Below are 12,263 nucleotides of genomic sequence, written 5' to 3' on the forward strand. Positions count from 1 at the left end.
ATTTGTTGGGGCGGTTGCCGAGCAGAATAACTGATGTGCTGCTGCTTGTGTGTCCGGCAGGTGGGCTCCTTCTTCATGATCAACCTGTGCCTGGTCGTGATCGCCACCCAGTTCTCGGAGACCAAGCAGCGGGAGAACCGGCTGATGCAGCAGCAGCGGGCGCGCTTCCGCTCCAACGACAGCACGCTGGCCAGCTTCTCGGAGCCGGGCAGCTGCTACGAGGAGATGCTGCGCTACATCGGCCACCTGTACCGCAAGGTGAAGCGGCGTCTGCTGCGCCTCTACAGCAGCTGCCAGAGCAAGCGGAGGAAGAACCCCGAACTGGAGCTCAGCGAATCGGACATTGGCGTCTCCGCAGCCGACGGGATATACGAGTTCACCCAGGACCGCTGCCGTGGCAACGAGGGTCGCCCAGGGCGCTCCTGTAGCCAGCGGCGACGAGCACAGGTCCGGGACAGGAACTGCCTGGCCTTCTGCTGGGAGGTTTTCCGCAAGAAGCTGAAACGCATTGCGAAGAGTGAGTACTTCAACCACGGGATTATGATCGCCATCCTCATCAACGCACTCAGCATGGGCATTGAGTACCACCAGCAGGTGAGTGAGTGCCAGCACCCAAATCCACCGCTGTGAATATCCGTGTCGTAAGAGCAGGGTGATCAGCAACTCACAGTCCCCACAGAGAACTGCTGCTTTCCATCCTCCCTCGGAGTCAGCTGTGAAGGTCTGCCCAATTTAGTAGCACTAATTACCCAAGGGAAAAGAGAACCAGGGCTGGATTTTGAGATGTGTGTTATCTGATCTATCTATTTTGTTGATCTGTTCTTGTGGAACAGAGCAGATTTTGACTGTTTATTGAGAATTGTGGCAGTGTCTGTTTGGCTATTGGGGCCAGCGGGGACAGGCTTTTATAGGGTTGCAGGCCAATGGGAAGTTTGCACGGACCCCCACACAGCTATGTAGAGACTGGGGTATTCGAGCATGTCAATTTATATTTACCTTTATTTATAATGCATGCTCATTTACTCCCTGTTGATACCATTTGTGGTGAACAAATGGTATCAACACCACTACGGTCCACCAAGTCAAGAAAAAACAAATGATATTGAACTCAGCACACCTGGGTCAAATACATATATTTTTTACATATGTTTTTTCTTTTTTTCTTTTTTTTGGGAACCTATGAAATACTGTCGCAAACCCTACCTTCTGGTCCTCTTGGTTGGCTCAGTTTCAGTAATTACTTTACTTTACACTAGGCAAGTTCAGTCGAGCACAGAAAAGTATTTGAATTCAAAACAATTAAATATTTGACCCAGGTCTGGAACCCAGAATGGTGTAGCCTGTTCGTATGGAAATCATGAGCGAATTTGTCTTTAGAAAAAATTACAAATAAAAAAGCCCTCCAAGGGCAAAAAGGTGTAAACTGTGGGTGAAAACCCTCAGATATGAACCAAAAAGAGGTCACTTCACTTCTTGTCACACTGAATTAATCTCTAATTTACTCTCACACCTCTGCACATACATGTGCATGAATACTTACACGCACATGTATATTCTTGTTGCCTTTCTGTGAATCAGATTTGCAGCATATTTCATGGATTGGACGCACAGCCCTCACCATGTTATAGACATACTGCCAAGAGAAAAAGTCCCCACCTGCACCCCCATGTGCACAACACCTACTCCCCCACCCCCCTGACCCCTTACTCCTGGTCCATAAAGATTCCCTCAATGTATTTCTCAGTTTCTCTGTGGATATCAAGCACACACATTCACACAGACACATGCAAATTCACACACAGACACATGATCGCTTGCGCACATGCTCAAAATCACTTTGCATCACAGTCTGTGGATCACTTCTATAATCCATCATGTGATAAGAAGAAGACTATCAGAGGACACAAAGATGCAGGCCACATGCAGCAAGTGCTACAAATAAGCCCATAATACACACACTGACATTCTGTCCATCATGTGGTTTGTAGACTGGCATGCACACACAGTGTTCTGTTTTATCCAGTGTGGGCAGGTATGCACAGGCACACGCACACACCATTACGCATAGTGAGTGATGTAGCAGTGTGCAGTACTGGTGTTCCATAGCGGTGTGCGGTATTGCTGTTCGGTATCGGTGTTCAGTATTGGTGTGCAGTATCAGTGTTCGGTATCGGTGTTTGGTGTCATTGTTCAGTATTGGCGTGCAGTATCGATGTTCACTATCAGTGTTCAATATTGGTGTGCCGTATCAGTGTTCGGTATCTGTGTTTGGTGTCATTGTTCGGTATTGGTGTGCAGTATCGATGTTCACTATCAGTGTGCAATATCAGTGTTCAGTAGAGGTGTGCAGTATTGATGTTCAGTATCAGTGTTCAATATCAGTGTTCAGTATTGGTGTGCAGTGTCGATGTTCACTATCAGTGTTCAATATCAGTGTTCAGTATTGATGTGCAGTATCAGTGTTCAATATCAGTGTTCAGTATTGATGTGCAGTATCAGTGTTCAGTATTGGTGTACAGTATCGATGTTTACTATCAGTGTTCAATATCAGTGTTCAGTATTGATGTGCAGTATCAGTGTTCAGTATCAGTGTTCAGTATTGGTGTGCAGTATTGATGTTCACTATCAGTGTTCAATATCAGTGTTCAGTATTGATGTGCAGAATCAGTGTTCATTATTGATGAGCAGTATCAGTGTTCAGTATCAGTGTTCAATATCAGTGTTCAGTATTGATGTGCAGTATCAGTGTTCAGTATTGGTGTGCAGTATCTGTGTTCAGTATCAGCTTTCAGTATTGGTACGCAGTATCCATTTACATTACATTTCATTTACATTTCAGTCATTTGGCAGACGCTTTTAATCCAAAGCGACTTACAAGTGTATAAGTTCTTCCACAAGTTAAAGCAACACATCCATAACTAGTAAATACACATGAAGTTCTGTTAGACAAGAGGGATAAGGATATCAGAAAGGGGGGGGGGGGGATCAGGAGGTAGGACTAAGGTACAGTTTGAAAAGGTGTGTTTTTAGTCTGTGTCGAAATAGGGGGAGGTTCTGCTGTCTTGACAGTGGTAGGCAAGTCATTCCACCACTGAGGAACCAGAACGGAAAACAGGCGTGAACGTGCAGCTGTTCAGTATTTGTATGTAGTAGCAGTGTTTGCTGTCAGTGTTCACTATCAGTTTTCAGTATTGGTGTGCAGTATCGGTGTTCAGTATTGGTGTGCAGTGTCAGTGTTCGGTATCGGTGTTTGGTGTCATTGTTCAGTATTGGCGTGCAGTATCTGTGTTCAGTATTGGCGTGCAGTATCAGTGTTCAGTATCGCTGTGCAGTATCTGTGTTCAGTATCGCTGTGCAGTATCTGTGTTCAGTATTGGTGTGCAGTATCAGTGTTCAGTATCAGTGTTTGGTATCTGTGTTCAGTATTGGTGTGCAGTATCAGTGTTCAGTATCGCTGTGCAGTATCGATGTTCAGTATTGGTGTTCAGTAGCAGTGGTCCCTAATGGCCCGGCCTCTCCCTCCACAGCCTGAGGAGCTGACAGAACTCCTGGAGATTAGCAACATCGTCTTCACCAGCATGTTCGCCCTGGAGATGGTGCTCAAGGTGCTGGCCTTCGGGATCTTCGGCTACATCAGAAACCCCTACAACATCTTTGACGGGATCATCGTGGTCATCAGGTCTGCTGCCTCATCTCCTGCGTGTGTGTATGTGTGTGAGAGTGTGTCTGTCTGAGGATGTGCATACTGAATATGTGAGCATGCAAGCACGTATCTATATTCATGTCTGTGTGTGTGTGTGTGAGTGTGTGTGTGTGCATGTGTGTGCATGTGTGTGCATATGTGTGCATATGTATGTGAACTAGCAGGTCAACGCAGGGCATTTTCACTGCTGGTTGGGCAATCATCATTTCTGGCCTTTAATGGTGCACAGTTCCCTCACGCACCAATTGTGGCTGGGAGTGTACATGCTCATACTCTGCTCTGTCGCAGTGTGTGGGAGAGCACGGGCCTGTCGGTGGTCAGAACCTTCCGGCTCCTTCGCGTACTGACACAGGTACGCTTCCTCCCCGCCCTTCGGCGGCAGCTGGAGGTGCTGAAGAAGACCATGGATAACGTGGCCACCTTCTGCATGCTGCTAATGTTCTTTATCTTCATCTTCAGGTGACTGTTTAACTAATCAACTCTTCAGTGACACTGAAACTCACTGCAATGCAGTTCATAAACACTGGGCACAGGATTGTGTGGGGTTCAGAAACACTGATACACATTTAAAAACTGTATGATACAGATTAGTATAATACTGTAGTATAATACTGACATGCAGTATATACACACTGAATATAATGCTATGGTGTTCAGTGTCGCTGATACACATTGAAGTTCATAATCGCTAGGTATGTCATGGTGTGGGGCTTTTGTACTGAATTATAGTGTAATATGAACACTGGGAATGAGATGGTATGGGGCTTTAGTACTGAAATGCAGTGTAATATAAACACTGGGAATGTGATACTGTAGTATGGGGCTTTAGTACTGAATTTTAGTGTAATATAAACACTGAACAAGATTGTATGGGGTTCAGTAACACTGATTAATACTGAAATTCAGTATATAAACATTGGGAGTGTGGTGGGGTTCAGTAAGTCTTACTGACACATTTAGTTAAAAGGCACTCTCTCACGCAGGCATTTAAGTGCAATATTGGCCACCATCTGGGAACAAAGTTAAACAGCTTTTTTATGTATGTTTTTTGTGTTACTTACAGCATACTTGGAATGCATCTGTTTGGGTGCAAGTTTAGCCTGGAGACAGAGAACGGAGACACACTCCCAGACAGGAAGAATTTTGACTCGTTGCTGTGGGCGATTGTCACTGTGTTCCAGGTCAGTGCGGGGCGGGGTCATGTGCCTGGTTTGGGGGTGTGGCACATGGTAGGGCATGGCAGACATGGCCATGATTAACACAGGTGCCGTTCCCCAGGGAGAGATTGTGCTCTGGATACACTCCTGCCAGCTGGCACAAGCCCGCTCTGGCCTGCTGCCAGCAGGGCGGGCACCGGCCGGTTTTACAGAGGACGGGAATTCAGACGAAAGGCATCTGGTTTTCGTCCTGTTCCCTCCTGGTAGCTTAGGGAATGGCAAAAGCAACTGGCGGTGTCTGCTACATGTGCGCACACACACACACACACACACACACACACACATACACACAGAACAGCTTGGGGTCTTGCAGAACTCCATACAGCGCTCAAGAAATGCTGGCAGGCAAGCCCCGGACCTCCGTCTGTTTGTTGGTCTTGCTGCAGACAGTGTGAAACATTCTCGGTCCATTCTGGCCTGCAGGGAACAGAAAATTTTTGTTGAGATTTCAGATGGCTGATAACCAGGCTTCCTCAGCCTTGGAATTCTGCTCCGCTTCACAGTCTTCCTTTTGATTGGTCTCAATCGATAACCCAGCTGTATTATTTACCGGCATATCTTGTTCTCGACATCTGCACTGTTAGAAGAGAGCCAGTGGAGGAGACTCTTTGTGTGTGTGCATGTGTCTCTGTGTATCTGTGTGTGTGTGTGTGTGTGTGTGTATATCCTGACTCAGGAAGACTGGATTATGGTTTGGTATAACTGTGTGTGTGTGTGTGTGTGTGTGTGTGTGTGTGTTTGTGTGCCAAGATCGTAACTCAGGAGGACTGGAACATGGTTCTGTATAATGGTGTGTGTGTGTGCGTGTGTGTGTGTGTGTGTGTGTGTGTGTGTGTGTAGATCCTAACTCAGGAGGACTGGAACATGGTTCTGTATAACGGTGTGTGTGTGTGCGTGTGTGCGTGTGTGTGTGTGTGTGTGTGTGTGTGTAGATCCTAACTCAGGAGGACTGGAACATGGTTCTTTATAAAGGTGTGTGTGTAGATCCTAACTCAGGAGGACTGGAACATGGTTCTATATAACGGTGTATATGTGTGTGTGTGTGTGTCTGTGTGTGTGTGTGTGCGTGTGTGTAGATCCTAACTCAGGAGGACTGGAACATGGTTCTGTATAACGGGATGGCCTCCACCTCCCCCTGGGCTGCTCTGTACTTCGTGGCCTTGATGACCTTTGGGAACTACGTCCTGGTAAACCTGCTGGTGGCCATTTTGGTGGAAGGTTTTCAAGCAGAGGTAAGCCTCACTCCTATGGCACATCCAGTGAGTTATCCAATAGAATGGTTTCATCCCTGTCACACTGCTTGTGGATTTGGAGGAGATACTACTCAACCTGGACAGACCTGGGACTAATATGTAATTGTTTTGGATTCTAATACTTTGATTGATCTTGTCTGGTGCAATTGAGCCAACCAAGAGGACCAGATGGCGGGGGTGAGAGTATTTAATTTTTTCCAATGCACTAGACAAGCTCAGTTAAGCCAAGAAAATATTACAATCCAAGAGAATCACATATTTGACCCAGGTCTGAACCCTGGTGACTGGCCTAGAGACCCCCCCTGCATTTGTTGTGTTGTTCTAGGCTGTGCTCAATCACCAGTCTCTATCTCTCACTCTGAATTATATTCCTGCAGTTGCCAAATAGCTGCCACTAGCTGTCTCCTGTGATTCCGTTATTGTTGCTGTGTTGTTTGTTTTTCCTTTCAAAATGCCTTTCGTTCCACACAGGAAGATGCAAGAAGGTCAGACACGGACAACGAGAGAATTTCAGCAAATTTTGAGGAGGTGATAATGAGGGAGATTCAAGCTGCAGGTGATTACCGCACCAGTCACAGGCTCTGGACCGCCTACCAATCTTACTTTGAGCATCGCAATCCTACATCAATCACCACAACGAATGAGTGAATGCTTTACTCACCTGTTTCGAGGCAGTCTGAAAATGCACCTTTTCAAACTTAGTCTTAGTCTTCCCTCCTGATTTACCCTTGCCGTCCCCCATATCCCTCTGTTATTCCCCAATTATTATTATTCTAAATCTGCACTTACTGTGACTATTGTTTATGTTTATGACCCTGCAAAATTCAAGTGTTCTGCTATTCACATGGATTTGATGTTTTTCACTAGTTGAGGAACTTGCATTTCTTGTAAGTCACTTTAGATTAAATGCGTCTGTGAAATGATTAAAGTGTTCATGTGTTCATTGTGACGATTGGCTACTATAGTGTTCTGTAGACTGTAGCAGTGTTCAATAAACAGTAGCAGAGTTCTGTAGACTGTAGCTATGTTCAGTACACAATGTTCAGTCGACTGCAGCTTTGTTCAGTAGACAGTATTTAATAGATTGTAGCAGTGTTCACTAGACTGGCAGTGTTCAGTAGACAATGTTCAGCAGACTTGCTGTTTTCAATATGTAGTAGCAGCGTTCAGTGGACTGTAGCTGTGTTCAGTAGACTGTTGCTGTTTTCAATATATAGTAGGAGTGTTCAGTGGACCGTAGCTGTGTTCAGTAGATGGTAGCAGTGTTCAGTAGACAGCTCAGGTCCTGCTGATAATGAAATGAGAATGAATGGTTCCTGTTTTCATTAATGGTGTTCAGTAGACAGTTTTCAGTCGACTGTAGCAGTGTTCAGGAGACGGTGTTTGGTTGACTGTAGTAGTGTTCAGTAGACTATAGCTGTCTTTAGTCAATAATACTCTGTCAACTGTAGCTGTGTTCAGTCGGCAGTGTTCAGTCAACTGTAGCAGTGTTATATAGACTGTTGCTGTGCTCAGGAGATGGTAGCAGTGTTCAGTAGACAGCTCAGGCCCTGCTGAAGTGATAATGATTGATTGATTGATTGATTTTATTCAATGTATAGTTCCAAGAATACATGGAACAGAGGACATGCATCTCAAACTTCATCAAGGATAAAAACACAATAAAGTCACAGACTTGTTTCCATTGTGGTCCTTGGTCAAGGACAGACAAACAAGACAACAAGGAACAGGCACAATAGGCACAAAGGAAGATAAGACTAAAACACCATGTTACTAAGAGACATTTTCTCTGAGCCAGGACTTTACTTTGGTCTTAAAGGAGTGCACACTGGATACACTTTTGATCTCGAGGGGCAGCATGTTCCAGTTGACAGTTCCACTAAACCTGAACGAGTTTTTGCCCATGTTGGTTTTAAACCTGGGCAGGCAAAGATCAGCAACACTGGCTCTTGTATGGTGATCATGAGTGTCACCACATCTCTTAAGATAATCCTTAAGATACATGGGGGCCCTGTTGTTACATATGTTGTGGACCATGCTAAGCTGCAACTGGACTGCCCTGGCATCTATGGGGAGCCAGCCAAGCTGCTTAAAGTGCTCTTTCCCTATATGGTCTCTAGGAGATAGACCCAGGACTAGCCTAATTAGTTTGTTTTGTGAAACTTGAAGTTTGTCTTTGAGGGCTTTTGACAGGCCTCCATACCACGAGCTGATGGCATAGTCAAAACAGCATAAAACTAGAGAGCTAGCCAACAAATACAGGCTAGCTGCATCTAGGAAAGGAGCTTTTCTGGCTAAAAATTTGGTTCTACCATTGACCTTACTAATGGTCTTGAGAGCCATGGTTTCACCACCCAGGCTGCTGTCCAAGATACAACCCAGATAGCTCACTGAGTTTTTAGCAGGGAAGATCTGGCCTCCAAGGACAATATCAGGTGATGATAAACGGCTCAACCTGGGTTTAGAGCCAAATAAAATATACTCAGTTTTGGCCATGTGGAGGGACAGCTTGTTATCAGTGAGCCATGACTTGATATTATCAAATTCTGCAGATAAAGTGGCCTGAAGATTGGACACATTCTTATCGGAAGCCAAAATGGCTGAGTCGTCTGCGTAAAGGAACAAATTTGAATTACAAGCAGCTTGTAGATCGTTTATAAATATTAAAAACAGCAAAGGGCCTAGGACACTTCCTTGTGGGACCCCACACGTCACAGGCAGTGGTCTAGAAAGATGGCCGAGACATTCAGTCTTTTGGTCCCTGTCTGACAGGTAGGAGACAAACCATTTAAGGCCTAAGGAGCTCAGGCCAAGAGCCGTAAGCTGTTTGGAGAAGCCCCCAAACGAGCATAGAAGTCAAGGAGATGGCTCTTGCCAAAGATCGCAGGGCCTGCCGGTAGACAGTCCACTAGTTTCTTAGCATGAATGAAATGAAATGAGCATTAATGGTTCCTCAGAGCCGAAGAGAGTAATCCCGCTTTCTTTATGTACGAGTACATTATTAGTCTTTAGCATTTTCATTCTGAGCATGGTATATAAAGGGCTTGGTAATTTGGGAGCGAATGGTGGCTCGCTGGGTTATTCCTCCTCTGGGTGAACAGCCACACACAGTAGATCTCTTGTGACTGCGCTTAGTCGCTCAGGCAGATGGTGAAAGCCCTGCTGTGTTTCCAAGCGCTTCTGATAGCCATCACCATGCATGGCGGTGTTTCCCCCCCCCCCCCCCCCCCCACAGAGCTGAAGATGTGTGCACTGATGATGACAGCCAATGCGTACGCAGATCCACGTGCCAGCGTGGCCACACCCATGCCCACGCCCAAGAGCTCCCTGGGAACAGACTCAGCCCACGCCTTTGTCGAGTCACGGCGAGGCAGCAACACGTCTATCGACCCTGACCAGAAGTCCCTGGTGAGTGGATCTCTGGTTGGTTGCACATGAAGCTCTAGGTCAGCAACCCTGGTCCCAGAGAGCTGCAGGGTGTGCTGTTTTTTTTTTGTTTTCACCTTAAAATCAGCACCCAATTAAAAACCCAAGAAACAAAGTGAGGTGTATCAACTGTGTAATTAACTGCTTTAATTGATCAGTGAACGGCTGAGTAACAACGGAAGCCAGCACACCCTGCTGCTCTCCAGGACCAGGAGTGAGGATGTGTGTGTGTGTTACAGAGGTGATTTCTGTGTGTGACTGTGGTGATGTGTGTGTTACTGAGGTGACGTGTGTGTTACTGAGGTGGTGCCTGTGTTACTGAGGTGATGTGCGTGTGTTACTGAGGTGATGTGTGAGTGCTACAGAGGTGATGTGTGTGTGTGACTGAGGTGATGTGTGTGTTACTGAGGTGATGCCTGTGTTACAGAGGTGATGTGTGTGTGTTACTGAGGTGATGTGTGTGTTCCAGAGGTGATGTGTGTGTGTTACAGAGGTGATGTGTGTGTTACAGAGGTGATGTTTGTGTTACAGAGGTGATGTGTGTGTGAATGAGGTGATGTGTGTGTTACTGAGGTGATGTGAGTGTGTTACTGAGGTGATGTGCGTGTGTTACAGAGGTGATTTTTGTGTGTGACTGAGGTGATGTGTGTGTTCCAGAGGTGATGTGTGTGTGTGACTGAGGTGATGTGTGTGTTACTGAGTTTATGTGTGTGTGGGTTACTGAGGTGATGCCTGTGTTACAGAGGTGATGTGTGTGTTACAGAGGTGACGTTTGAGTGCTACAGAGGTGATGTGTGTGTGTTACAGAGGTGATTTTTGTGTGTTACTGAGGTGATGTGTGTGTTACTGAGGTGATGTGTGAGTGCTACAGAGGTGATGTGTGTGTTACTGAGGTGATGTGTGAGTGCTGCAGAGGTGATGTGTGTGTTACTGAGGTGATGTGTGAGTGCTACAGAGGTGATGCCTGTGTTACTGAGGTGATGTGTGAGTGCTACAGAGGTATGTTTTATCCTCTAGTCCAGCCTGCGGAGCCCCCCCGGGGGGCCCTGGGGTGCGGGCAGTAACTGGGGCAGCCGGCGGTCCAGCTGGAACAGCCTGAGCCGTGGGCCGAGCCTGAAGCGGAAGGACCCGTCGGGGGAGCGTGAGTCCCTGCTGACGGGTGAGGGCCAGGGCAGCTCGGAGGAGGACAGCTCAGACGGTGGGAAGTCCAGTGTGGGGGACCGGGCCCGGTCCCCTGAACCCCCCGAACCCCCCGAGCCCCTGCAGGTCCCCATGCCGCGCCAAGACTGCAACGGCCGCACCCAGCACCACTCCACTCAGCCTGACTGCTGGAAGGATGAGCGGGACTATGAGGAGGACCAGGACGACGTGAGCGACCACATCATCTCTAGTGTAGTGATCATCGACTCTGACCCTCAAATCAAAATAGCCAGTGTGAACACTCAGCCCACTGTCCAAATAGCTAGTGTGAACACTTAGCCCAGAGTACAAATAGCCAGAGTGAACGCTTATTCTAGTGTCAAAATAGCCAAAACACTTAGCCCAACACTTAACAGCTTGTGTGAACACAAGATAAACTAGCTCTGGGTTATGCTTCGCCTGGAGCCAAGGATAATCCAGGGGTTGCGACATTGCAGTGTGAAACCCCCCTCCCAAGCTTGTACAGAGACTAATTGCAGTGCCGTAATGTATTCAGGCCAGCCAGTAAAGGAGTGGGTGGAAACAAACCTCACAGGTGTTGGGCAGTATCAGGCCTGCTCAGGGGAGCGGTATTTTGGGCTTGAAGGGCCGTAAAAAGGGGGCAGAAGGTGATTCTGGGAGACAGCAGGGCTCAGTGGGGGGTGCTGGCGCAGGGAGCCATGGGAGTCTGATGCAGAGCTAGACATGCCATATGCTCAGGTGACTGTGAAATCGTTTCCTTTGGGCTTGTTGTTTTTCGTTGTATCGTTTCCAGCTGAGCTGGTTAGGTTTTCATGGTCCTGTATGTTTCCATTGGGCGGTGGGGGATGGGGGGAGTAGGGCTGAGCTCACCGTCTCTGTCCCACTTGCTTCCTCGCAGAGCTTCTGCTTGCGGATCCGGAAGTCGTTGGAGACCCATAAGCCCCAGTTCTGCCGTCAGCGTGAAGACTGGTCCCTGTACCTGTTCTCCCCACAGAACCAGTGAGTACTGCAGCCACACCTGATCCTGGCTTCAGGAGCTTTGGCCCAGAATGTCTGTTTCACTTTACAGAGAACAAAAACGCACAACAAAACAATTGCTGGGTCACATATAGGAACATAAAAAGTGTCTGTGGGTCCACGTGGTACAATAAATTGTCATTATTTGTTTTTTGGAGCAGAAGTGAGTGTGCAAGTCTTTTCTTTTTTGTGCCTATCAAGTGTTTCCAGTCATTGGTCCCTTAGGAAAAACTCAATAAATAAAATAAACCTAAATTGAATTGGTCCTGGGAAGATCTTGAATAGTTGCTGTAACCCTCTCCCACTCTGGCCCTTCTCTCCTCTCCCAGGTTTCGTGTCGCCTTCCAGAGGGTCATCGCACACAAGATGTTTGATCACATCGTGCTGGTGTTTATCTTCCTGAACTGCACCACCATTGCACTGGAGAGGCCCAACATCCTCAGCACGGTACTCATGGTGTCTCAGTATATCTCAGTGTGTCTCAGT

General features: G+C 47.0%; 1 protein-coding gene across 1 annotated transcript in view; it reads left to right on the top strand.

Annotated features, from left to right (window-relative positions):
• Positions 1-12,263, top strand: part of LOC133115330 (voltage-dependent T-type calcium channel subunit alpha-1H-like) — a 56,422-nt gene that overhangs the window by 22,677 nt on the left and 21,482 nt on the right. The window contains 10 exon segments of the mRNA XM_061225183.1: positions 61-594; positions 3,528-3,679; positions 3,992-4,162; positions 4,767-4,884; positions 5,997-6,152; positions 6,645-6,729; positions 9,409-9,581; positions 10,617-10,967; positions 11,659-11,759; positions 12,107-12,224. Coding sequence (XP_061081167.1) covers positions 61-594; positions 3,528-3,679; positions 3,992-4,162; positions 4,767-4,884; positions 5,997-6,152; positions 6,645-6,729; positions 9,409-9,581; positions 10,617-10,967; positions 11,659-11,759; positions 12,107-12,224 — 1,959 coding nt within the window.

This window comes from Conger conger, chromosome 16 (genome assembly GCF_963514075.1).
Source record: "Conger conger chromosome 16, fConCon1.1, whole genome shotgun sequence".
NCBI lineage: Eukaryota > Metazoa > Chordata > Actinopteri > Anguilliformes > Congridae > Conger > Conger conger.